General features: G+C 39.3%; 1 protein-coding gene across 1 annotated transcript; it reads right to left on the minus strand.

Moving 5' to 3' along the window:
- Positions 1–485: 485 nt before the first annotated feature.
- Positions 486–23,776, minus strand: RNF11 (ring finger protein 11). Its single transcript, XM_080920944.1, has 3 exons — positions 23,198–23,776; positions 3,911–4,080; positions 486–3,322 (listed from the first exon to the last, which is right to left on the minus strand). Exons 1-3 carry the CDS (start codon positions 23,318–23,320, stop codon positions 3,151–3,153), a joined length of 465 nt encoding a protein of 154 aa, XP_080777070.1. The 5' UTR covers positions 23,321–23,776; the 3' UTR covers positions 486–3,150.
- Between the last annotated feature and the right edge of the window lie 446 nt (positions 23,777–24,222).

The following is a 24,222-nucleotide window of genomic DNA, read 5'->3' on the forward strand; positions in this document are numbered from 1 at the left end:
AGTGTATCTAAGAAACTTACCGTTTGTCCTTTTTGCCACTTTCAGTCAAGACCACAGGTCGCTCTAGGTTAACAAGCTGTTTTTAAAATGCTTACTCTGGTTGGAGAGATGGCTCAGCACTGGCTGTTCTCCCAGGGGACTATATTCCATTCTCAGAACCCACATGGCCACTCACAACTGTCTAACTCCAGTTCCAAGAGATCAGACAAGGCCTTCTTAGGCACCAGAAACATGAATGTTGCACAAATATACATGCAGGCAAAATATCCACACACATAATAAATAAAATGTAAAAAAAAATGTAAAGTTTTCATCCTAATGAAGAACTTTTAACGTAAAGAACTTCAATGCCCTATGTTCTATACACAGGACTGAGGTAAGTCTTCCAATACCAATTTAAGAGATTCCTTGCATGAATGTTGTCTTAGTTATTAGAGTTTCCATTGATGTGAAGAGACACCATGACCAAAGCAACTCTTATAAACTCTTATAAAGGACACCATTTAATTGGAGTTGACTTACAGGTTCTGAGGTTCAGTCCATTATCATGGTGGGAAGCATGGCAGTGTCCAGGCAGACATGGTGCAGGAGGAGCTGAGAGTTCTTCTACATCTTATTCCAAAGGCAAACAGGACAAAGGTCTCAAAGCCCACCCCTACTGTGACACTTCCTCCAACAAGGGTACACCTACTCCAAGACCACACCTCCTAATAGTGCCATTCCCTGGGCCAACATATTCAAACCACCAGAAATGTAAATACAATTTAGAGTATATCCAAGGAGTTCAATTTTTATAAACCTCCCTTTCCCCTTTTCCTTGATTAGGCTTTCTAAACATTTTAAATCCCATAGCCACACCGAAACAATTTCTAAGCATGTTACACTATTTTTAGGAAACTTTAAAGCTATCCAGTTTCTAAGTGTGTGCCTAAACCATATGAAACACAAAGCAATGAAAAAATACTTCCCTAAGCTTTAAACTGAGGTGTAAAGAAAATTATTTGAGATAAAATCTGAGTCCTTACAATATTATGTAAAGTCTGCTGCTAAGGTAAACTGCTTATTTTTTCTGACATACACACAGAAAAAAAGAACAGTAAACAGTGTGTGTGTGTGTGTGTGTGTGTGTGTGTGTGTGTGTGTGTGTGTAAAAACAAGTTTTTGTGTGTATTTTTAAGATTAGATATTATTCTGGGGAACATGTAACCAACTCTTTAAGTCATTTTAACAATTCAGTAGATGCCAAAAATTGATGGTTCTTAACTTAGTTATGTGCAGAATAAAGTTGAAAAGAATAGGAAGCGCCCAAGAGCACTCAATTCGGCACTATCCTGAGACAGAGGCTTTTGTTATTGCTGTTATTCTCACCAAAGACTGCAACATTTTTCATTTATAAATTTTGAGAACCTAGGAAAAAAGTCTGACTGTAATACTTGATGATAATTAGAAAACAAGGATGAAAAAAGAATTATCACTAAAAATATGGCACAACTTCAGCTGTTTCCTCCAAATTTACTTTATAGTTGGATAAATATAAATTAATGAACAGAAATTAAGCAAGATATACGTGACAATTTAACAGAACCTGACAATCTAATTTCAGTATTTTCCAAGTTCATCTTTAAGTATTTCCATGATGGGATCCACTGGAAAACTAAACAATGTATGAATGCTTTGACTAAATGTCAATTATTTATCACATGATTTCTTCTAAATCACAATTATGAAGAACCTTCAAGAACTTTTGCGTGTAGAAAAGTGTTAGTCGAGTACTCTGCATGATATAAAAGAACATTTCTCATCTGTCAGGTGGAGAGCTTCTGCTCATCATTTAACCACAATGTCATTGAGCGGAAGAACAAATCACCTCAAGAACATAAGGAAAATAAACACATGCTAAATGGATAAAACAGTACATCTTTACTAGACCATTTCTACCCCTAATCCTTCAGAAGTGTAGAGATTTAGAGTATTCTTACATTAATAGCAAGAAGTTCCTTTGAGATCACAACTATGAAGTCATGTGGTTGTACAAATCCTGCTGCATTGGTGTGCAAAACATGAAACACATTTGCCTTTCCTGTCAGTTACCCAGCAAGACTAACAGACATACCTTCCTATGAAACGGACTAGATGTGTTTCTGTAACTTCAATAACCTGGGCACTACAGTAACAAGAGATGCAGCATCCGTTTGCTATGGTTCAGATGGGGAAATAGGTCACAGGGAAGAGAATTTAAACTGTTACAGCTGAGAAACTAAGTTTCATCACGGTGCCACCCTCATTTTTACATAAACATGGTAGCATAGTTCAAAGCTCAATAAATCAGAAATATTAATATCCGAATTTCAACTTGACTTTCAATTATCACCATTTTAACAACCAAAACAATATGATAAGACACACAAGGAAGGGGTTATCAAATCCACTTTGCTAGCCTTGGTTTCCTGACACACCAACTCATTTTTAATAGAAAAGGGATAGTGCATCTCAGTTTGCTTACGAGCTAGGAGATCACTTTGAATTATGCATTTCCTAACTGCAAACAGAATATAGCACTTACAACAGGTTATAAATAAACTGGTTTTCAAGCATAGAGCCAGCCCCAACAATAATACACTATTTAAAAAGACCTAAGGCAATGAATTCCATTTCCAATGGAAAAACAGAACTGTGCAAACAAGCTTAAAACTACTTTTTTGTGCCAGTGTTATAAAATGTAGCTTTTAATAAAACCTTGACCCAAATGTCAGTAACTTTTCAGAAAAGAATTTGGGTGGGAGAAGAAACTTATTTCATTAGGAAAAATAACAACTATCTTTTTCCTAAGCTTCAACATACACAATTTAAACATGTACAGTTGCTGTAACACTTTACACAATTCCTATGTACTGGAGCAAGAACAAGGTCTAATAACAATTATATTTCAAACACTGGGTCAAGGCTTTACATAAAAATACCATCCATCCTACTTCCCCCTAAGTTTCTAAAATATCACATACTTTCCTCAACATCTGCAGCCATCCAGGAATTTTTAGGAAACTTTTGTGCATGATCTTATTCCTAATCCCTGGCTCTTTGGGCTCAGTGACAAAAGATCAAAACCACCAAAGCTGACGGTTCACTTGAAGTCAGACGAGAGAGCCTGGCTCAATTCGTCTCATAGGATGAAAGCAGTGCTGCATCGACTGGCTCCATGCAGGAGGGGCACGTGAAGGATCTCATCAACCAGTCATCTATACAGTCCAGGTGATAGATGTGCATGCACGGCAGAAATCGAATTGGGTCCCCATAAACAAAGTCCATCATACAGATCACACACCTGAGGGAGCAAGGAAGAAAGCAGAAAATTTCACATAAGTGAAACAGCATAAATACATACAAGCAAGATATTCATATACCTAAACATTTTTAAAAGTGTCCCTGTTAAATTACCAAAGCATGAAAACTGATTTTTTCCCTAATATGCTCTGAAACATTTTAAGTTATAAAAGATGTCTCATATAAACTCTTGAATAGTCTTAACTGTTGCTGCAACTATCATCCCATAGACTCTTGTGTATAGATACTTGAAGACTGGCCTTTGGGGATGTATGTCTACAGAGGCTTTGTTTTTAGTTAATGATTGATAAGGGAGGGCCTGGACCACTATGAGGTTCCTGGGTAGCCTAAAAGGGCAAGTTGAACACCCCATATTTTGAGTAAGCTAGGAAGCAAATACACCTTTTTTTTTCCTCCTAAGGAGCTTTGGTCAGTGTTTGTTCAGTGCAGCAGAAAGTTGCTAACACTGTTATTCCTGTCTAGTTCTCAGCTGCTTGTCTGTTACCACGATGTGAGCAGCTAAGTCTTGTTGTCAATGCCTTTCCCACCATGAGTTGTTGTCTGAGTCAGAATATATAACACTACTTACTCTCGGATCTTTTTTTCTGATCCATCTCTTCCAGGGTCATAAACTCCTTTAGGCAGATGCTGTATAAGGCCTATTCTTTGAGCTATTCTAATTTGTTCTTCTTCAGTCAGCTGAGTTGCTAGCCGAGTCTGGCTAGGTGTCGGATGATAGACGGGAACGGGAACTTGTTCCTAAATACCAAAGTGCAACAAACAATTGATTATTTTAAAACCTATTTTCTAGGGTGCATTAACTTGCTTAGTCAGGGAAGGAAAATGAGAGGCTGGATAAATGCAGCAGTATGATTATCTCTGTAGACACTTACCTAATATAATCAAAGATGAGAGTGACCCTTTAACCACCTGATAATGCTGGCATCTCCATCTTAGACACTTTTTCCAAGTTTTATATTTAGTAAGTAAATTTCATGGCTTACAGTTTAAAAGACTGTTCCTATTACTAATGTACAAACTGGGCAGTAGTGGCACATGCCTTTATCCCAGCACTTGGGAGGTGGAGGCAGAGGATGTGAGTTAGAGGCCAGTCTAGTCTACACAGAGAAACCCTGTCTCCCAAAAATCATCCCCTGCCCTCCAAAAAGTCTTGACTAGGTATTTAACATCTGTTCATCAACTTATATCTAAGGAGGGTCACTGCAAAAGTTAAATGGGGATTTTAAGTGTTATCCTTACTACTGTATATTACACATCTATGCTTAAGTCTGTATAGCTAGGATTACAACTCTGCTACTCTGACTGCAGAACACCATTTCAAAATTAACAAATGTATTGGAGCCAGATCTGGTTTCACACACCTTTAATCCCAACATTGTGGACACAGAAGAATCAAGGCCAGGCAGGGCCACGTGGTGAGGCTAGCCTGAGCTATGCCTTGAGACCTTGATTCAACAAATTGAGAACAAAGATTCACTGAACTATAGTGAAAGTAAATTTATAATCAAGGACTATGTTGTTCCACTTTCTTTTAAGCCAAGGGCTCTCTATGCAGACCAGGGTATCCACCTGCCTCTGCTGGAATTAAAAGCAAACTACCTTGATACAGGCTCTGCTCCTCTGTATAAACATCTGATAGGATGTAAACAGTCTACTAAAATTTTAGCTAATAATAACTACAATATAGTGACCCATCTACTTTCCCCAGAGTTTCATTTCAGTTTATTGTATCAAGCATTTCCTGAATCTTTAGCCCATTGTTAGATATCTAATTAAAGCTTGAGTTCAAGCCACAACACTGAGTCTTTTGGTTTTGTTTTGGAAGTATATTTTTAGGAGTGACTAATATTGGTGCTCACTTCTGCCATAATTATGTGCCAAGCACATAATTCCAACTCAAATACTTCAAGGCATTACCAAAAGGTTCGGCACTCCTATCAAATATCAGAATTTTGTAATGTGTTATGAAAAGTATGATTTGGACTAGGGCATTAATAATAGCAAAAGGGAAAAGAACTGATAAATTATAACCAGTTATTTCTTCTCCAAGTGACAATACTTGGCTTACTGCTTTAGATTTAACTTGGGTCCAAATCAAATTACATTTCTGTTTCTTCTACAACCTTCTCAACTGAGAATTTCCATGCTGTCTCTCTAGGTTAATGAAAGAGAAGAATAATGGAAAAAGAAAATGCATTTCATAGAATTTCAGGCCTGGCATTAATATAATTTTAGATCATTACTTAATACCTGAGCCTTAAAGTTCCACAGCAGCAAACCAGAAGACATATGATTTTTGTTTGTTTTTAAAGAATATTATACTGCCGGGTGGTATGGTTCACACTTATAATCCTAGCACAGGGGAAGTAGTGACAAGAAGATTGCTTCTAGCTTAAGACCAGCCTCATTTACATACCAAGTTCTAGGCTAGCCAAGGATACATTGTGAAAACGTCTCAAGTAAATAAACAAAGAGGCAAGGAAAAATACATGATCCAGCTCAGTATCTAGGCCATTCTATGATGACCTCACTTAAGTCATCCATGGTGGATGGATATACAAACAGAATGATAATAGGTTAGTCATCCTGATTCCTTTAACTTCCTCCTTTCCCTTTACCAATTTATTTTTGTTCTTTACTTATATTTCTGTATTTGGTGTGTTTAAGGTCTGAGAGGTTTGAGGCCTACTATGTAGGCCTGGGGAATTGAAACCAGGTCCTCACATCTGGCATAGCCATTATTTGCAGAGCTATCTTGTGCTCCCAGCCCCTCCACCCCCTTTGTCCCCCCTTTTAAGGCAGACAGGGTCTTGATATGTAAGCCCATGCTGCCATTTTGCTTTAGCTTCTCAAGTACTGGATTAAAAACAGTCTTATCAAACCATCATTTATCACTGATAGGAAACAGATTTGTTCTATACATCCAAATTCTGAGGTAATATGGAACTCATAACCTGAGAAGCAAATATATTTCAAAACATTATTTTCTTAATGCTTTGTTTACTTTCCTACGTGAATGTGCTTGGGATGGATATTGAAAAGAATTTGCCCTAAAAATTTTTTTTAAATTAAAATCTTCTTTGAAAAAAGTTTATAGAAAACACAATATACAATGAACAGAAAACAGTATAATGATATTAGATATTTACCCCTCAGTTCTGACACACTAAGACAATTCTAAAATATTCTTTTTTACAATAACATGTATTGTGCTGGAAATCAAACCAATAGTCTTATACATGCTATATTCCCAGTTCCTTATTTTTAAAAAACATCTATATAAAATGACAAATGTTACCAATAATACTTTGAGCCCTAAGCTTAAAATAAACCAGGAAAGAAATGAAAATGTAGAATATGCCTTCAATCCTAGTATTTAGGAAGCAGAAGCAGAAGTTTGAGTCCAGACTGGTCTACAGTGAATTCCAGGGCAGTCAATCCTACATAAAGAGACCCTGTCTCAACTCCTGCCCCCATCCACATACCAAAAGTAAACGTATCTTCACTATTAAAGCTAGATTCAGTACCAGCATGGTAAAATACACCTGTAACCTCAGCAATCCAGGCATAGGCAAGAGAATCACAGGTTCAAAGTCATCCTAGGCTACATAGCAAGTCTTAGGACAACTCAACCCTGCTCTCAAAAGCTGTTTATTCAAATTAGGGAATATGACAATTTCCGAAACTAAAACAATGCAGTGGGGGACATGCTTAAATAATATCCAAGGCTGGAAACAGTACAAGTCTGGCTTGTGGTGAAGGAAAAATAAAGTCACTACTTAAGAATGCAGCCTGTCACCAACAGCTGTATATTTTCAGCCAGGAGGAAATAAGAGCTCACTCTTGATTTTTCTCCTTACAGCTTCAACAAGCTGCTGTCACAGCCCCACCCTCTCCAGCTGCAGTCTCTTACCGGGAATATTTTCTCTATATTTTGCTAGGCTTACAGTTAAGACCATAAAAAGGAAGATTTGGAATAACTTGTCTCAGTGTATGTTTTAGTTTAGATGAGTCATAAATTTTGACCATAAAAGGGTGGGGGAGAACCCCAACAAAACAAGATTACATTTATAGTAGTTCCCAAATGACACATGGAGAACTAAATAAAAGCCTGCAAATCACCTATGATACTGAGACCTGTTACTTTATATTTAATGATAATATAACCCAGAGTGGCCTTCGTGTCTGAAAGAGTACTCCATCTAGGAAGGTGGACTGATTTTTTTTTTTTTTTTTTGTAGTCAAGGATGAAATTCCTGATCCGTCTGCTTCCACATCTTGAGCTGCTGAGATTAGTTGTGAACTACCATTTCTCTAAGAATATAATTAGGGTCCAACACATCCTCACACTCCCAAGCTTCACTTAGGTTAAGCAAACAAGAACTCTAACTGAACCATATCCTCAGCCCCCATTTTATTAAAACAGGGAGCTAGAGAAATGGCTCAATTAAGATTCTGAGTAAATGCAGTTAGCTTCCATTATCCATTTTGGGTGGTGGAGGAGGGGTCACAACTGCCTGCAACACCGGGGAATATGATGTTGACCTCTGTAGGTTTCTGCACTCTTGTGAAATACCCACACAGACCTACTCTGGAAAAAAAAATTGTAACCAGATATGGTAGTGTATATGTTTAATCCCAGGGAGACAGAGGCAGACAAATCCTTTTAAGTTTAAGGCCATACATAGTGTGTTCAATAACATGCACAGTGAGTTCCTATCTAAATTTAATTTTTCAGAGCTAGAGAGATGGCCCAACAGGTAAAAGAACTTGTTACTAAGCCTGTTAAACCCAGTATGACTATCAAGGAAACATATGGTAAAAAAAAAGAACTTAGTTTGGAATGTTGTCTGTTCTCCAACCTACTCCCAAACTCTACCCCCAGTTCCCCCTCCACAAAAAAATAAAGCAAATGCATCTCTCCTCCAAGCATACACAATTAAATACTATTTTGTAGGTTTTCTAATTCATGGAATTATATAATCAATCAATTTTAGAAAAATTTGACCCCTTAAAAGAAATTCTGCATCCATTACCTGTATTTATAAATTTGCCTATTTTGAGCATTTTCTGTAGATAGAATTGTACTATTATATGATCTTTTGCCTGGTTCATGCCTTCTACTCTAGTACCCAGAAGCAGGATTAATGAGTTCAAGGCTTCCTGAGTATAGTGAATTCTAGGCTAATTTGGGCTACAGTGTAAAATACTGTCTCAAAAGGGGGGAAAAATCCAAAAATACAACTATTTTTGTAGCAGGCCTTACACTCAGAATGCTTTCAAAGTTCACCTACAGTCCAGCACATATTAGAACTTTCATTTTAGTGTTTGTTTGCTATTCCATCTCTGGATATACCACAACTTGCATAGTCATTGGTGGGCATCTGGATTGTTTTCATGTAGAGCCTATTATGAAATCACATGATTCTGAAAATTCACTTTCAAGACTTTAGACATTTCTCTGGTACAAACTCAAGAGTGAAACTCTCCACAAGCTTTTGAAGAATTGCCCATTTCCAAAGCAATGGCACCTCTTAGAGCTTACACCAGGAAGGAATGGGTGAGAGTCCCAGTTTTCTCCCCACCACCAAAACTTAATTTCTATTATACTATTAACTGGTTGTGAATAGTGTTAATCATCTTTTAGTTTCCCGACTGGCCTTTTAAAAACGTAGGCAAATACCATTGTCTAGAGAAATAACTTGCAAACATTTTTTTTGCCTCCTATGGATTTTTTTTTTCACCGATTCTTTGAAGTATGTGTTTTTTCTTTTGCTGAAGGTCCCAAGGATCTTACCCAGGGTTTTGAACATGTCAGTTAAGCATTCTCCCACTGAGCTATAACTCCAATTCAAGGCACACATTTTTTTAATTTTGATGAGACAAACTTATTTTTGGTCACTTGAGCTTTTGGCAACAGATCTAAGTTCTGTCTACCCAAGGTCATGAGGAGACTATTTCCTGAGTTGTGCTGTTATAGTTTGGTTTTGTTTTTCTGTAGCCCAGTCTATATTTGAACTCACATATATATAACAGCACCTCTACAGTCTCCTAAATGTAGCTCTTACATTTAGGTATATGGAGTTTTTGAGTTTTTTTTTTTTTTTTTTTTTTTTTAAGACAGTATTTATGTAGTCTTGGCTGGTCTTGAATTCAAAAGGTCCTTCTGCCTTGGCCTACTGAGTCGTGGGATTAAAGATATGAGCCACCACTTCCTGGCTCAGTTTCACTTTTTATGTGGACATGTGGATATATTACTGCTATCAGTTGAAAAATTTTAAATAGACATGCTAATATGGAAGGGGAATTCTCACCAACCCTCAACACTTGTCAAAAAACTATAGGAAACTTATATGATAGCTGATATATCCTCCCCAATGATGAGCCTAATTGGTTATCCAACTCCAAATAATCAGCCCTGAAATAAATCACTTATATACATGTGTATATATATGTGTGTGTGTGTGGTGTGTGCATATATACACATATATATATACATATATATATGCACACAACACTCAGACTCAGAGGCTTGTATTTATACATGATGTACATATAGGTATATCTATACACTTATATATCTATATCTATCTATCTATCTATCTATCTATCTATCTATCTATCTATCTATCTATCTATCTATCTATCTATCCCTACATACGTATATACTTAAGAGGCCAAGAATTTGAGATGGAGGAGGGCGAGATGGAAAGAGCTAAAGGAGGGAATTATTTTAATTAAAATTAATTTTTTTTAATTTACTAAATGAGAATAGTATATCCTAGAATTCCAGTGAAATATTTTACATTAAAGTTTAAAGAAGTAGGAACCTAAGACTCATCTGAAACCTGAACACTTCAAGGTCATTCAACTGGCCCAACTAGCTAGGTATTTTACACTCTACTCAGATCAGTTGATCTTCTACACAGGTGGTTCCTGTTTGCTAATACACAATTCAGAGAAATCAATAATGCATTAGATTTCAATGCTGACATGGTATACTGCTATTTTTCTGCTATACCATTCAAGTTTTACCATGTGTCAGCATCTTTAAGTCCTGAAGTGGAAAACTGGGGTTTCTTTGTCTTGTTTTCAGATTTTTCTTCAGGGGTCTTAAGGTACAGATCAGCAATAAAGCTTCAAATAATAAGTTCCAGAATATCTGGGTTGAGACTATGTTAAACAATATAAAACTTAGAAAATACAAATGTAGTTCCACATGACTTTGGGTTGATGATTCCAAAAGCTCAAGTGAAGTAAGTCGGTCATGATCAAAATTAAAAACCTGGATTTTCAAAGGTGCGCGCACACACACACAGCCAGTGCTAGGGTTCTTGCTTAACATGGTCAGTCAGGGATTGGATCTAGCCTCTCTATCAAAACCTCATCCTAATAATCTCAGAACAAATATAGGTAAAACCAAGTTCACTAAAGAATCTAACTTTGAAACTCAAATGTATGGTTGTCTACATCAAGGACATCTGTTCATTAGCCACTTATATTAAGAGTTTTTATCTGGAGAATTTGGGCTGGAGAGATGGCTCAGTGGTTAAGAGCACTGACTGCTCTTCCAGAAGTCTTGAGTTCAATTCCCAGTAACCACATGGTGGCTCACAACCATCTGTATGTAATGGGATCTGATGTCCTGACAGTGTACTCACATACAGAAAATAAAGAAATCTTTAAAAAATAAAAAAATTCACTAAAAGATTATTTTTAAAAAGAGTTTTGTCCTTTTTTAGTTTGATTTGACTACTAGCATGTAGTCTAGAGTAGTCATAGGCTGGCTGAAGCTGGACTGATCCTGATCCTACTATCTTCACCTACCCAGCCCAGGACAAGTATCACTACAACTTGGTGGTAATTTTCAAATGGAAACTGCCTAGTTTCCTCATAAAATGTTCCATGGCACAAGATGAGAAATACAACCATCTTGTCCACCCTTACTACCACTAACTAGTCCCACCACCACACACAAATACATTACTTTAAAATAAAAGGCCAAAACAGGGTGTAGTGGTACACACCTTTAATCCCAGCACTTGACTCTCGAGGCCAGGCTAGTCTACAGAGTGAGTTCCAGGACAACCAGGGCTACAACAGAAAAACCTACTCTCAAAGAAAAAAACAAAAGATAGAGTGGGCATAAGTCTTATCTAGTATCTGGAATATTGAAACCAGGACTGCAGAACAAAACCCTATCTTAAAACAAAAACACATAATTACATTAAAGCAGAAGCTGGGCATGGTGGCATAAAAACAAGACAAAAAGTAAATTAAAAAGAAAAAAGCCCATAAAAGTTTTAATTAAATTATGAAAAAAAAATCCTCAAACATTAATGAGGGATTTGCAGCTCTTGGAACTTGAGTTGCCATGTGAAGAAATGAATCCAGTACACCTGAAGGAGCAGCCAAAATTAACTGCGGATCCACCTCTCTAGCCCTCAAATTATGAAAATTAAAGTTTCTAGCTTCTGTTTGGCATGTAAGGAACTTGAATGCTGTTGCTCTAGTCCCAAGTAAAAAGCGAAACAACCCAACATTAAAAATGATGTTCCTAAGGACAAACTGGCCTTCACCATTAGAGGAATAGATGTTGGAATACAAAGAATCAGAATTTACTAGAGCAAAGACCAAGTACCAGGTAGAGGTACTGATGAAGTTCGAGAGGTTCAGTGTGGACAGGTCTCACAGTTACAAATTTCAGGGGGAGCTGGGGGGTAAGTGGCACATGCCTTTAATCCCAGCGTTTGGGAAAGCAGAGGCAGCCAGTTCTGAGTACAAGGCCAGCCTGGTACACACAATGAGTTCCAGGATAGCCAGAGCTACACAGTGAGACCCTGTCTGCCTGTCCAGGGCACACTCACACAAGCACCCCAACCAGTCAACCTGAGGGGAAGCTAAAACTCAATGGTGAATGCAAAGGCAAATGCATCAGCAAAGGCAGTAGGAGTGCAACCACTTCATTATCACCTTAGGTTACAGAGTAAGATCCAGGCTATCCTGGACAACACAGAGAGACCCTGTTCAATGACAAACAAGAGCAGAGCCCAATGTGGTGGCACACACCTTTAATTCTAGTACTCAAGAGGGAGAGGTAAGTGGATCTCTGGGTTTTAGGCCAGTCTAGTCTACAGAGTTCTATCTAGGACATCCAGGAAACATAAGAGACCCTGTCTCAAAAAACAACAAAAACCCAAACAAACAAGAACAATCCACAAAAGACCACATTATTAATCTGAATAAATTTGTATGAATTGTCTCCAAAGAGCAAATCTGTATGAGGAAATTCTGACACTAAGGGCAAATTTTTTTTTCAGGTGATAAAAATATTCTAAAATTGACTGATAACAGCTGCTTAATTTTAAATAAAGTAAATTATAAACAAAACAGGTGAAATATGTGGGATATACTTTCATAAAGCTTTTAGTACTTAATGTGGTTGTAGTTAGATGGTTCAGTCAAAAAAAGCCTTGGAACCTGAGTTTGCCACCTAAACATTGATGCACTACCTAAATAATAACTGCAAACATTAAACGTGGCAACAAACATGCAAAGTACAAGTTGCTTAAGCTCTATAAGCTCAATTATAATAAAATATATATTTACCAAATCATGTGTATATAGGTCTGTTGAGGTTTGGCCTGTTTGCTATGTACTGTAATGCTAAATACTGGTCCTGGTTGCCCCAGGGCCAAGAGAATTCTCATATACATCAAGTCATCAAGTGCTGAATGCCATGTGACCTTGCTCATTAATTTCAAACTATTGGTTGAACAAAGATGCTGATAGCCTATAGCTGGGCAGAAGAGAGGAAGGAGGGGTTTTGGTTCCCAAGCTTGGGGTTGGAGGACGACCATGGGGTAGGAAGAGGAAGACAGAAGATACCACAGGGTAGATGAGTCATGAAAACATGGCCATGAGGGCTGGCCAACTGGAGTTAAGAGCTGTCCAGGTGGAGCATGGCAAGTTATAACCCAGGGTTATTAATGGGGACGTAGATTCTAAGTAGCTTAGAGGGTAGATATCTGCCCAGCTGTAGTGCATTAAAGGCTTATAAAGAGATAAAAGTTGTGTCTCTTTTATCTGGGAACTGAATGGTATGGCAGGGTAGAAACCTCGATAGAGATTAAATATATGTCTATCATATGTCTGTTTGAGTTTATACATGTGAGTACAGGTGATTTGAGAATATTCAGTAGATCCATTGGAGCTGGAGTTACAGATAATTGAAAACTGCCCAACATGGATTCTGGGAAGTATACTCTGGTCCTCTCAAAAAACAGAAAATGCTCTTAACCATTGAGTCATTTCTCCAGCCACCACCTCCCCATTTTGATACAGGGTATTATATATATAACCCTGGCTATGTGGACCAGGCTAGCCTAAAAATCTACCTCCCAGGTGTACACTGCCAAGCTTAGGATGGCCTTTAAACTCCTGAAGTGTTAGGATTAAGTATTAAGCAGTGTATCATATCATTGAAAGTACTCCCCTATCCACCAAGAAAGCTACTATTATTCTTTTATTCAAGAAAGAGGATCTAATGAAAGAATTAGAGTCAACATAAATGATTTAATATTCACTTGAAAAAGGAAACAATTTAGTGGGCTGGCAAGAGATATCCATCTAGTAACTCTAATCAATACTGATTCATTCCATGACTTAAGAAAGCTACGTAACCTAATCAGTAGAACTATCATTGTATGAGCCCAAAAGGATTAAATGAATCAAGTTCTAGAAATGTCAGGCTTTCCAGGCAAGGTTCTGTCTGTAATCCCATTACTTTCAAGACTGGGGCAAGCCAAACTCCCTTACTTCTAGCCCACATTGGGTTATACAGTGAAACTATATCTTTAAAAAATAGGTTTGTTGTTCTGAGACATTTATTATCAATGATTTAATACAAAGTACAATTGTGTATCTTATACCTTTTTAAGTTTTAATTAAAAAATACTTTGGACTGGGTCTTTCTACATATCCCTGGCTGCCCTGGAATTCACTAAGATCTGCCTAGCTTTGTCTCCCAAGTGCTGGGATTAAAGCTATGAGTCACTATGCCTAGCCTTTCTTAAACAACCTCAATTTGATACATGGTGGTTAAGAGAACTTCTACAAGTTCTCATAACCTCCACATGTGCAACTTCCTCCCAAATAAGTAAATAAATTAAAAAATATATAATAATGCAGTCATTCCCAAGAAAGTTTATAGTAACAAATGTTTAATGGTACAACAATGGAAGTTTAGCAGTATAGTGTTTGCCTGACATTCAAAGCTCTAAGATTCAATCCTAGGTACCACAAAACAGCCAACAAATATTTGATGCACTAAATACATATTATTTGAAATAGCAAAAGATAAAAGTATTGGTTATATTTACAAATATGCTAAGAGCAGAGAAAGAACTATCTTTATATTCTAGCAAGCTAAAATTCTCAGGTTTTCCTTTCTCTTAGCATTGCATGGAGAACAATTCGTAACATTTCAAAATGTCTACTTGCTTGTTTAATTTATTTGGAAGCAGGTTCTCATGTAGTCCAGGCTGGCCTGGTCTAGGCTGACCTCAAATATGCCATTCATCAAAACCAAAGGATAATTAAGTGGTCCAAATAGTACCAGCATGATTAGTGTATGTGGTATGGAGATGGAGTCCAACTAAGCCACATCCCCATTTATGTGCATACCTGAACTGTACATGATCCAACACTGAACTCTAACTCACGTCTTCCACCTACTGATAATAAATAAGCTCTCCCATTTAACCAGGGCACCTCAACCTTTTATTTACTTTTATAGTAAGGTGCCAAGTAAGATTTCACTGGAAGTCTTCATCAGTGAAAAGCCATATTCATGATTCACTACACTATCATACAGCTATACAGATTTCAAAAGTCTGAATTAGGGCTTAGCAAAAACACTTGGTGCTTTTGCAAATGACCTAGGTTCCATTCCCAGCACCTAATGGTGGCTCAAACATGTGTAACCCCATTTTCTGGAATTCCAACTGGTATGCATGTGATACACACATATGCATTCAGGCAATATACTCATATACAGAAAAAAATTTAGAGCTTTTATTAAAACAATTTAGTACTAGTAATTCATTACTAGCCTTATCTCCTTAACTAAAATGTCAGCTAGTGCTTTGAAAATAGGGGATGTACCACTTCTCCTTGGTGCCTAACACATAAGAGAAGCTACAGATAGGCTTAGTGGGTAAGCGTATGACCTGAGTTTGATCCCCAAGACCCACATGAGAGAACCAGCTCCTCCAAGTTTTTTGACCTGACTCGACCAACACCAAATATATGTAAAGAATATAATTTTTTAATGTTCAGAAATTTTAAAAATTCTGAGAAATATATTTGAAAGGATGGCCACTTCATTTCCACACTTTACTGTATACTTTCTAAATTAAGTAATAAGATAATTACTTACTGGTCCCTGAGAGCACACATCGGGCTAGTTATTTAATTAAAAAATATGCTTGCAAGACTGGAGAGATGGCCCTGTATTTAAGAGCACACACACAATGCTGTCAGAAGACAAAGAGTTAAGTTCCCAGAACCTAAGTCAGGCTGTTCACAACCAACTCCAGCTATAAAGAATCTAAACTCTTCTAGATTCCATAGGTACCCCCACACACAGCCACATGAATAAAAAAAAAATCTGAAAATACTATTACTAATTAAGTAGCATGGTAACTAACTTCTAGACTTTTTAGATCAGAATTTTCCCATTTTCTGTTTTAAAATACATGGGATTACCACCTTAATATTTAGGTTCATAAATTTAGTAATATTACATTTAATCATTATCAGTGTCTACCTCCAAAACTCAAACGTACACCCACTAAACCAGATGTCCAACCTGCATCTCATGGCCACATTTCACAGGACAGCTGTATGTGGTCTAACACATTTGCAGATGTTATCGTGTCAGAAGGCTAGATATACCTGCATAGCAACTCTTTTACCTGATTATTTGAATACAGAATAGAAACCTAACATCTCTATTTGGAGGCATTACTTGGAAGACATACTCATTATGTTACTATTTCTTCCACTTCCTCTCTCTCCTGTGTGTGTATGTCTGTATAGTGTTTTCACACCTTTAATCCCAGCAGTAGGAAAGAGAGGTTTTATATAGTAAGTTCCAGATCAGCCAGGACCAGTCAAATCTTGTTTATTAAAACACAAACATAAGAACCAGAATCATACTGGGCATGATGGTGTTTGCCTATAATCCTAGCATTTGGGAGGTAGAGTCAGGATGAAAAGGAGTTGGAGGTTATCACCATCTATATTTCAAGTTCAAAGCCAGCCTGAGCTACTTAAGATCTTTTCACAAGCAGACATATAAAAAGTCTACTGGACATGTTCTCAAATACCTTTGATCCCAGCAGACCTGGGAGGCAGAGGCAAGTGAACCTCTTTGAGGCCAGCCTTGGTCTACAAAATGAATTCCAGTAGGAGTATAGAACTTCCCCCACCCCTGCATCAGAAACAAACCTACAAAACTGTCCTATATCTAGTTTTTTATTTTTATGAAAACTTTTGAGACCTAAAAAAAAAAAAAAATTGAGGAAAATCAAGTTCAGATTTTTCATACCAAGTAATTCGCCCCATCTCCTCATATCACTCTATAATTAGCACATTGACTGTTCTACTCTTAAAGGAGCATGCATCCTTAATGCCACTTAATGACCTGGGTCAAAGTCAGACACATATTTCAACAATTGTCACAAATAAAAGCCAGGAGCCTGAGACAGCTTACAGGTAATTGTGCTTGAGGCCAAACATGCAAGCCCAAGGACCTGAGTTCTTTCCTTGAATCCATAAAAGTGGAAGGAGACCCCTGCAAAGCTATCTTCTGATTTTCACACCTATGCCATTCACCCAAAGTTGTATGGGCACACAATTTTTATTAAACAAGACAAAACAACAGGGCTGGAGAGATGGCTCAGTGGTTAAGAGCACTGACTGCTTGCTCTTCCAGAGGTCCCGAGTTCAATTCCCAGCACTACATGGTGGCTCACAACCATCTGTAATGGAATCTGAGCCCTCTTCTGGTGTGCATAAAGACAGCTACAGTGTACTCACATACATAAATCTTTAAAAAAAAAAAAAAGAAAAAGAAAACAGTGATGGTCCAAGTTTTTAAGCCCAGCAGAGGCAAGTGAACTTCTGTACCTCTTAGCAGCCAGCCTAGTCTACATAATGAGATGCCCTCCCCACAACACACACCAAAACAGAGCCAGAGAACTGACATTAGCCGTTCAGTCTAATTGGAGTACAAGTTATATAAAAGAAAATACAGGGCTACAAGGGGCTACAAAGGCATAGAGTGAAACCACAACTTTGAGTACTTAAAGATTAGTCATGAAGAACCACTAAGGATTAATCCACAAAGAATCTGATCTGGGACAAGGTAGAAGGGAGAGGGTAGAGAAGACATCCATTAATGTATTGTTACAGGAATTAATGGTGCTCTCAAGTTGATCACAATACTGGAGAATATGGCATACTTTTATGCTAGTCAGTCAAATACTCAGTGGATGTCAATATTTGGATTTGTGTTTTGTTTTTTTAAAACAAGGTCTGATGTCATACATGCTGGCCTTAAACTTCTGTTTCCATCTCCTGCATGTCTACAATATTTACAGTGGGTTTATTGTATTAGTGGGTATTATCACAACAATGAGAACTTTTGAAATGTTTAACATATAATTTTCATTTGAGGAAGTTGATCTGGAAAATCAAAAGTTATGAAATTACTAACAGCTAAACTGAGCATGGTAGTACATACCTTCTCAACTGCTGTCTGCACTACATAACCAAACACAGGCAACTTAGCAAAACCTAATGTATGCACACCACACACATGCCAAAAACCACAGACTATAAGAAGAGACCCTTGCGAGCCAGTGTGGGTGGTGGGAAGGGAATTCGGGTCTCCTGCAGGAGCTGTAAGTGCTCTCAACTGCTGAGTCATTCTCTCCAGTCCCGATAGCCTAGAGTTTTAAAGGGAAGTTACTTTTAGTAAGTGTATAAGGAAAATTTAATTTTTCTCAAAAATTGTTCATGTGTGTTAAATACATGCAGGAGTCTATGGAGACCAGAAGGGGGCATTGAATACCCTGCAACTGTTATAGGCAATTGTGACCTGTAGGTGCTAGAAACCAAATCCAGGCCCTCTGCAAGAACTGTAAAGACTTTGAACCATCTCTCCAAACCCTAGACTAAGCCTTTACACAACAAAAATGTACTTTAAAGAAAACCTGGTAGGGCTGTGGTAGCAGTTCATATCATGAGAGCCTGAATTAGATCACCAGCACCAACCCAAATACAGCAGGGCACAGGGAAGCACATTTACAATCAAAGTGCTGGGAAGGCAGGGACAGGGAGATCCTTGGAGCTCTTTGGCCAGCCAACTCAGCCAAGGTCCAGGTCCAGTAAGAGACCCTATCTCAAAAATATGGTGGAGCTAGGCAGGCATGGTGGTACAAGAGTCTTTAATCCCAGTACTAGGAGGCAAAGGAAGGGGTTATCTGTCAGTTCAAGGTCATCTTGGACTACACAAGACCCTGTGTTATATCTTCAAAATAACCATTTCAAACTAAAGATGTTCCTAGCTTTATAGTGGAGTTAACCCCAATAAACCCACTCAAAGTCGAAAACATCCTTAGGGTAAAAACATTTAGTGTTATCTTTCCTACCATCATAACTTAGCAATACAGTACAGTTCAAAAGTATCAGTTTTTAAATTATCCTTGTGATACCCTGGCTGAAAGAGAGCTGAAGACTGGTGGTACCTAGCATCACAAAAGTAACAAAGCAGGGCATACAAACCTCTAATTCCAGCACTTGGGAAGCTACTGAAAGAGGTCAAGGTCAGCCAAAGCTTTATGGTTTATTCTGAGCATGCTTGGAATACATAAAGACCTTGTCTTAGAACAAAGGAAAACCAAGAATTCACTGAGATGATCTCACTACTCTAGGAAGGAAATTCAGAGTATAGTCTACTGTGCATTACTTATACCATCAAAACTGTAAGACTAAACAATATAAATCAGGATAATCTATGACTATACTATAAAATTGAGATGCACCAATCTATGCATATTTAGTCAATAATAAACTCCTTAACTGAGTGTCATCCTCAAATTAACACACTAATATTGTATGAATACAGATTTCAAGCATTCTTTCATAAAATTTATTCTTTCTGACAGGCAATAATGATGTAGGACAAAAAAGTAAAATTATTTAATCAATTATTTAAACCAATTTTTATATTTAATTTTATTGGCATTTGACTTTTTTGTTGGTTTGTTTGCTTATTTTTCCCTTGAAACAAGAGTCTCAGGCAGTCTAAGCTGTCCCTGAACCCCTAATCTTTGTGCCTCAGCCTTCAAGTCTGAGATTACAGGTGTTACTCTGTGCTTGGCTTGTATTTGATTATCAGGAATTTAGGGGCATCTTCAGCTATACAGCCCCAGCTGAAAGCCAGCCTGGGCTACATGAAAAAAAAAAAAAAAAAAAAAATCAAACCTTCAGGCATGTAGCAGTGCTTGCCTATCATGTTGGAGACCCTGTGTTTGATCTCTAGTACAATCCTTCAACCAAAATATATCCCCAATACAAAAGCAAAAAATAAAATTTTGAAGGAGGTACAAAAATCAGTCATCCATTCATGGTGAAACCTACAGAGTAATCCAGTCAGGAACAAACAGGGCAAAGGTTTTTGACCTAGACTATTTTATGACAGTCAGGAGGCTGAGGAGAAAGTTGCTGTAGAATTTAGGGAATACTGTAAAAAATTCTAATTACTATGGACCCATGATCTTAGTGGAGTACTGTGGTCTAGCTGCCATGCTAAGAACCTGGTATAGAGAAGGGTGAAATCAGCACTACTTGTTACACTAGTAAAGAAACCAGAACCTGGTTTGGTGCTCACACCTGTAATCTCAACAATCAGGAGGCTGAGGCTGAGGCAGGAACTTACATCTGAGCAAGACCCTGTCTCAAAAATCAAAAATACAAGAAGAAATCAACAACAAAATGAGAAATAATAAATAAGGGCTCCATGCAAATGTTGGTCATAATGGTGTTTACTTCGAGCTGTTTTATTTAGTGCTCATAAAAGATCTAGGGCCTCAACCAATGAGTTTGCATGGAGAGACCCCATGGCTCCAGATACATATGTAGCAGAGGATAGCATTTTCTAACATCAATGGGAAGAGAGGCCTTTAGTCCAGTGAAGTCTCGTTTTCCCAGGGTAGGAGACCTCCAAGGTGCTGAGGTGGGAGAGGGTGGTGCCTGATATGTCAAGTAGGCTGGTCTGGAACTCAAGATCCACCACTTCTGCCTTTCCTCCACCTTCCTAATACTACAACGAAAGGTGATGCTACCATGCCCAGCCTGGTGTTTTGGTTGTTTTGTCTTTTTTGTTTCTGTGTAGTCTTGATGTCATGAAACTGATCTGCAGATCTGCCTGCCTCTGCTTCCTGAGTACTGGAACTCACCTACTCTTAGGAAACAAATCAATACTACTGTAGCTTTTATGTTAATCATATACCATTTCTTTTTAAAAGCCCAAATATTATAAATCATTTACTTTGGACTGGTGCTTTCTCAAATCATGTAAAACAAGTAAAGTATTAGTAATATATTCAAGACTTCAGAGGGACACCATTATTTCTACAGGTTTCTTTTAAAAACCTGATAGAGTCTCATTCTATAGCCCACACTAGCACTAAACTCAGTATGTAGCACTGACCTCCAACTGTCAGCAATCCTCCTGACTCAGCCTTCTAAGTGCTAAGATGACAGTTATGAGCCACCACACCAGGCTAAATATTTTTTATGTTCTTATAAGTCACCATCCTCTTGCAATTCATAGTGATTTTGCATATCAGTATTTGGGCCCTTTATTTCTGGAAAAGGCAACCACAATACAATTTCCATTGTCAAAAATAACAGCTTCCAAAAAAGTACTGGTAGTACCAAAAGCCACCATTATGATCTAGTCTTTTTTTGGTAGGGACAAAATATAGTTCCCATAATTCTAAAATTATGGTAAGAATAACAAAAAGCAGCAAGTCAGCCACCCAATTTTCCTAGAAAGAGGCTAAGGAACACAGATTTGGGGAAGAAAGTTTGCTTGTGTCACCTACATAAATACATTCTTGAGAAGCTATCTAGTGGAAGGGAAAACAGTTAACAGCCTGAAAGATGAGCCCAGTGGTCTTTATCACCTAATTCCAGCAACTCTGGTGGCTGAGGCAGAGTGTTCGTCTGTCTGGTTGACTTCCTGAGACACTGTCTAACAATAAGTTTAAAAAGAGCAGAACTATATAGCTCTGCAGTAGAGTGCACAGGGTTCTCAGTTTAATTTGTTACTGATAAAATATCTATATTCCATTTAATGTTAGAGACTGTTCCTGAAGCAATTTGTTGGGAGAAATGGGTCACATAAATGTAGACAATACTAAAATTTTATGGGACAGAAATTGCATGAAATATTGAAGACAGGGCTTCTATTCTTCATTTATTTCAGTTATTGAGCATCTACTATGAGTTAGACGCTAGAGAATAAAAGCACCTGGAAACTGTCCCAAATTCAGCTTGTGTAAAGGGAGAACACATGTCAAGGGTGAGACACAACTACCTAAACAAAGATACAGCACTAAATTACTATAGGTATTGCTTTTAAGTGTAGAAGATTCATGGGGGACATATCCAGGAATTCAGGGAGGGAGAGAGGGTAATGTCAGGACTTTAAGATACTTGAGCTGAGTCCTTAAAGAGGATTAGATGTTCACCTGGACAGCCGTGGGGGAAGGGCTCTTAGCATAAAGATCACCTGGAGCAAAAACAAAAGTGTCAACAGCCAGGTTTGGTAAACTTGAATTACAGAGGCTTCTTCGAGGCTACAATAAAGGTCGGACTTGACAAGCATAAAAGACCCTGAAGAGTGTCAGAAAATCAGTTCATATGACCAATTTTTTTGCCACGTGATGAGAAACTGGTTTACACAAGATTGAGAAAACACTAAATAATGATGTCACCACATAAAATCAAAGGAGACTGCACAGATAAACTAAACTCTCTTCAGGAAAAATATTTAAAAATTCAAGCGTATTCAAGCCCACCTGGGAAGTTTTGCACCATGTATCATTATTTAGAAAGACCCATTCAGGTGTCTTTGATAAAAAGAACTTTAAGTAACAGATGGCATTTTCCAAATCAGGTTGAAAGGTCTCTCAAGTTCAAGATAATCAAATTTTTATTAAGTCAACTTATTTGAAAGGTGTGTCTCAGGGGTGGAGCTTAAAATTACCACATATGCATATATAAACAAGTAACTATGAAGCTGAGGCCAAAATTGCCACCTGGAATTCTACCTCCCTAGCAGATGGTAAAAAGACATTCTACCAGCGCCAATTAACAAAAGAGAGGATCATATACAAAAACACAAATATAAGGGGGATGGGGGGAATGACAACCTACCCCAAACCCATAATCCTGTTGGCAGTCTGATCAGAAATCACACCACTCTAGACATAAAGGCAGGAAAATCATGTCATCCCCAACTCCACAAGCTAACTACCAGACACCGATGGGGATACGATCACATACTCTTGATTCCTGAACTCAAGGACAGAGGACCGTCCTCAACCCGTACCAAAGGAGATGCCAAGAAGGACCCTTTTCCATTCGGGAACCGGGCAGCAGACACCCTCAAGACCAGCTCAGAAGGGGGTCAAGGACCCCCGGGTCTAGGCCGTGGAGGCCAAGGGCAGAGGGCCTGAGCCGCCTCCTCTCGCACGCCGACACACACCCTCCCTACCTGATATGGCGGCGGCGGCTCCTGATCTGGCTCCGTCCCCTCGCCAAAGCTAGCCCGGTCGGACTGAGACTCGTGGAGCAGGGAGATGTCATCCGAAGTCGGCGATTTGAGGCAGTTCCCCATCTTCCGGGACTGGGGTGTAGGCTTGAGATCTGGGGGAGGAAGAAAGCTGTGACCCGGTCTCTCGCACACTCGGCGGTCAGCTCGCTCGGCGCCGTGGGGTCCAAGGCGGCAGGCCCGGGGCTCAGGCGGCGGCTCCCCCGCGCCCCGGCGCCACCGAGGGGCCGCTCATGCCAGCCCCCGGGGCAGGGGGCGCGAGGCTAGGCCGCGGGCTGCGCCGGGGTCGTGTCTGGAACCTGAGGGGGGCGGGGGCGGGGAGACTGAGCGCTTCCCCACCCCGCCCCCCGCGGGGCGGCGGCGGCCACGGGCTGCTGGGCCTAATCCAGGTCAGGAGGGGGGGGCGCGGCCGTCGCGGCTGCCTCAGCTGCTGCCTCAGCTGCTGTTGCCCCTGCCGACGCTGGAGCGGCGGCCTGGGGCCTCATCCTACTCCGCCTCAGCACGGCGGCGGTAGCCAGAACGAGGCTGGCCGGGCCTACGTCACGCCGCCGTGCGTGCTCCGGCCCCGCCCTGGGCGCGCGCGTCCCGCCCCCAGCCCGGCTTGGGGTGGGTGGCTCGCTGAGGTCCGGACTGTGTGGTTGTCAGGCTCCCTCCCAACCTTCTACCTCGGGCGCCCCCTACACATCCCGCCTGCAGCCGGCTCGCGGGAACCCTCACCTGCGCCGGTGTCCTCAGAGACTGTTCAGGCTGTCTGCCGGGCGATGTCTGTAAGCACGACTCTGAATGGATCAGGCAGATAGCTGAGGTGTTTAAATAGCTTCCTTCTCCTTTATCCTTGCAGAATAAAGTCCAGACTCATAATGAACACACCCTATCCACCCTAGAGATTATCGATTGTCTATTTCGTCCTAATCCCACCTCCCTAATTCAAGCCATCCCACCCATCCCCTTTCTAACATTTGCAGTGG

This window comes from Micromys minutus, assembly GCF_963924665.1.
Source record: "Micromys minutus genome assembly, chromosome: 9".
NCBI lineage: Eukaryota > Metazoa > Chordata > Mammalia > Rodentia > Muridae > Micromys > Micromys minutus.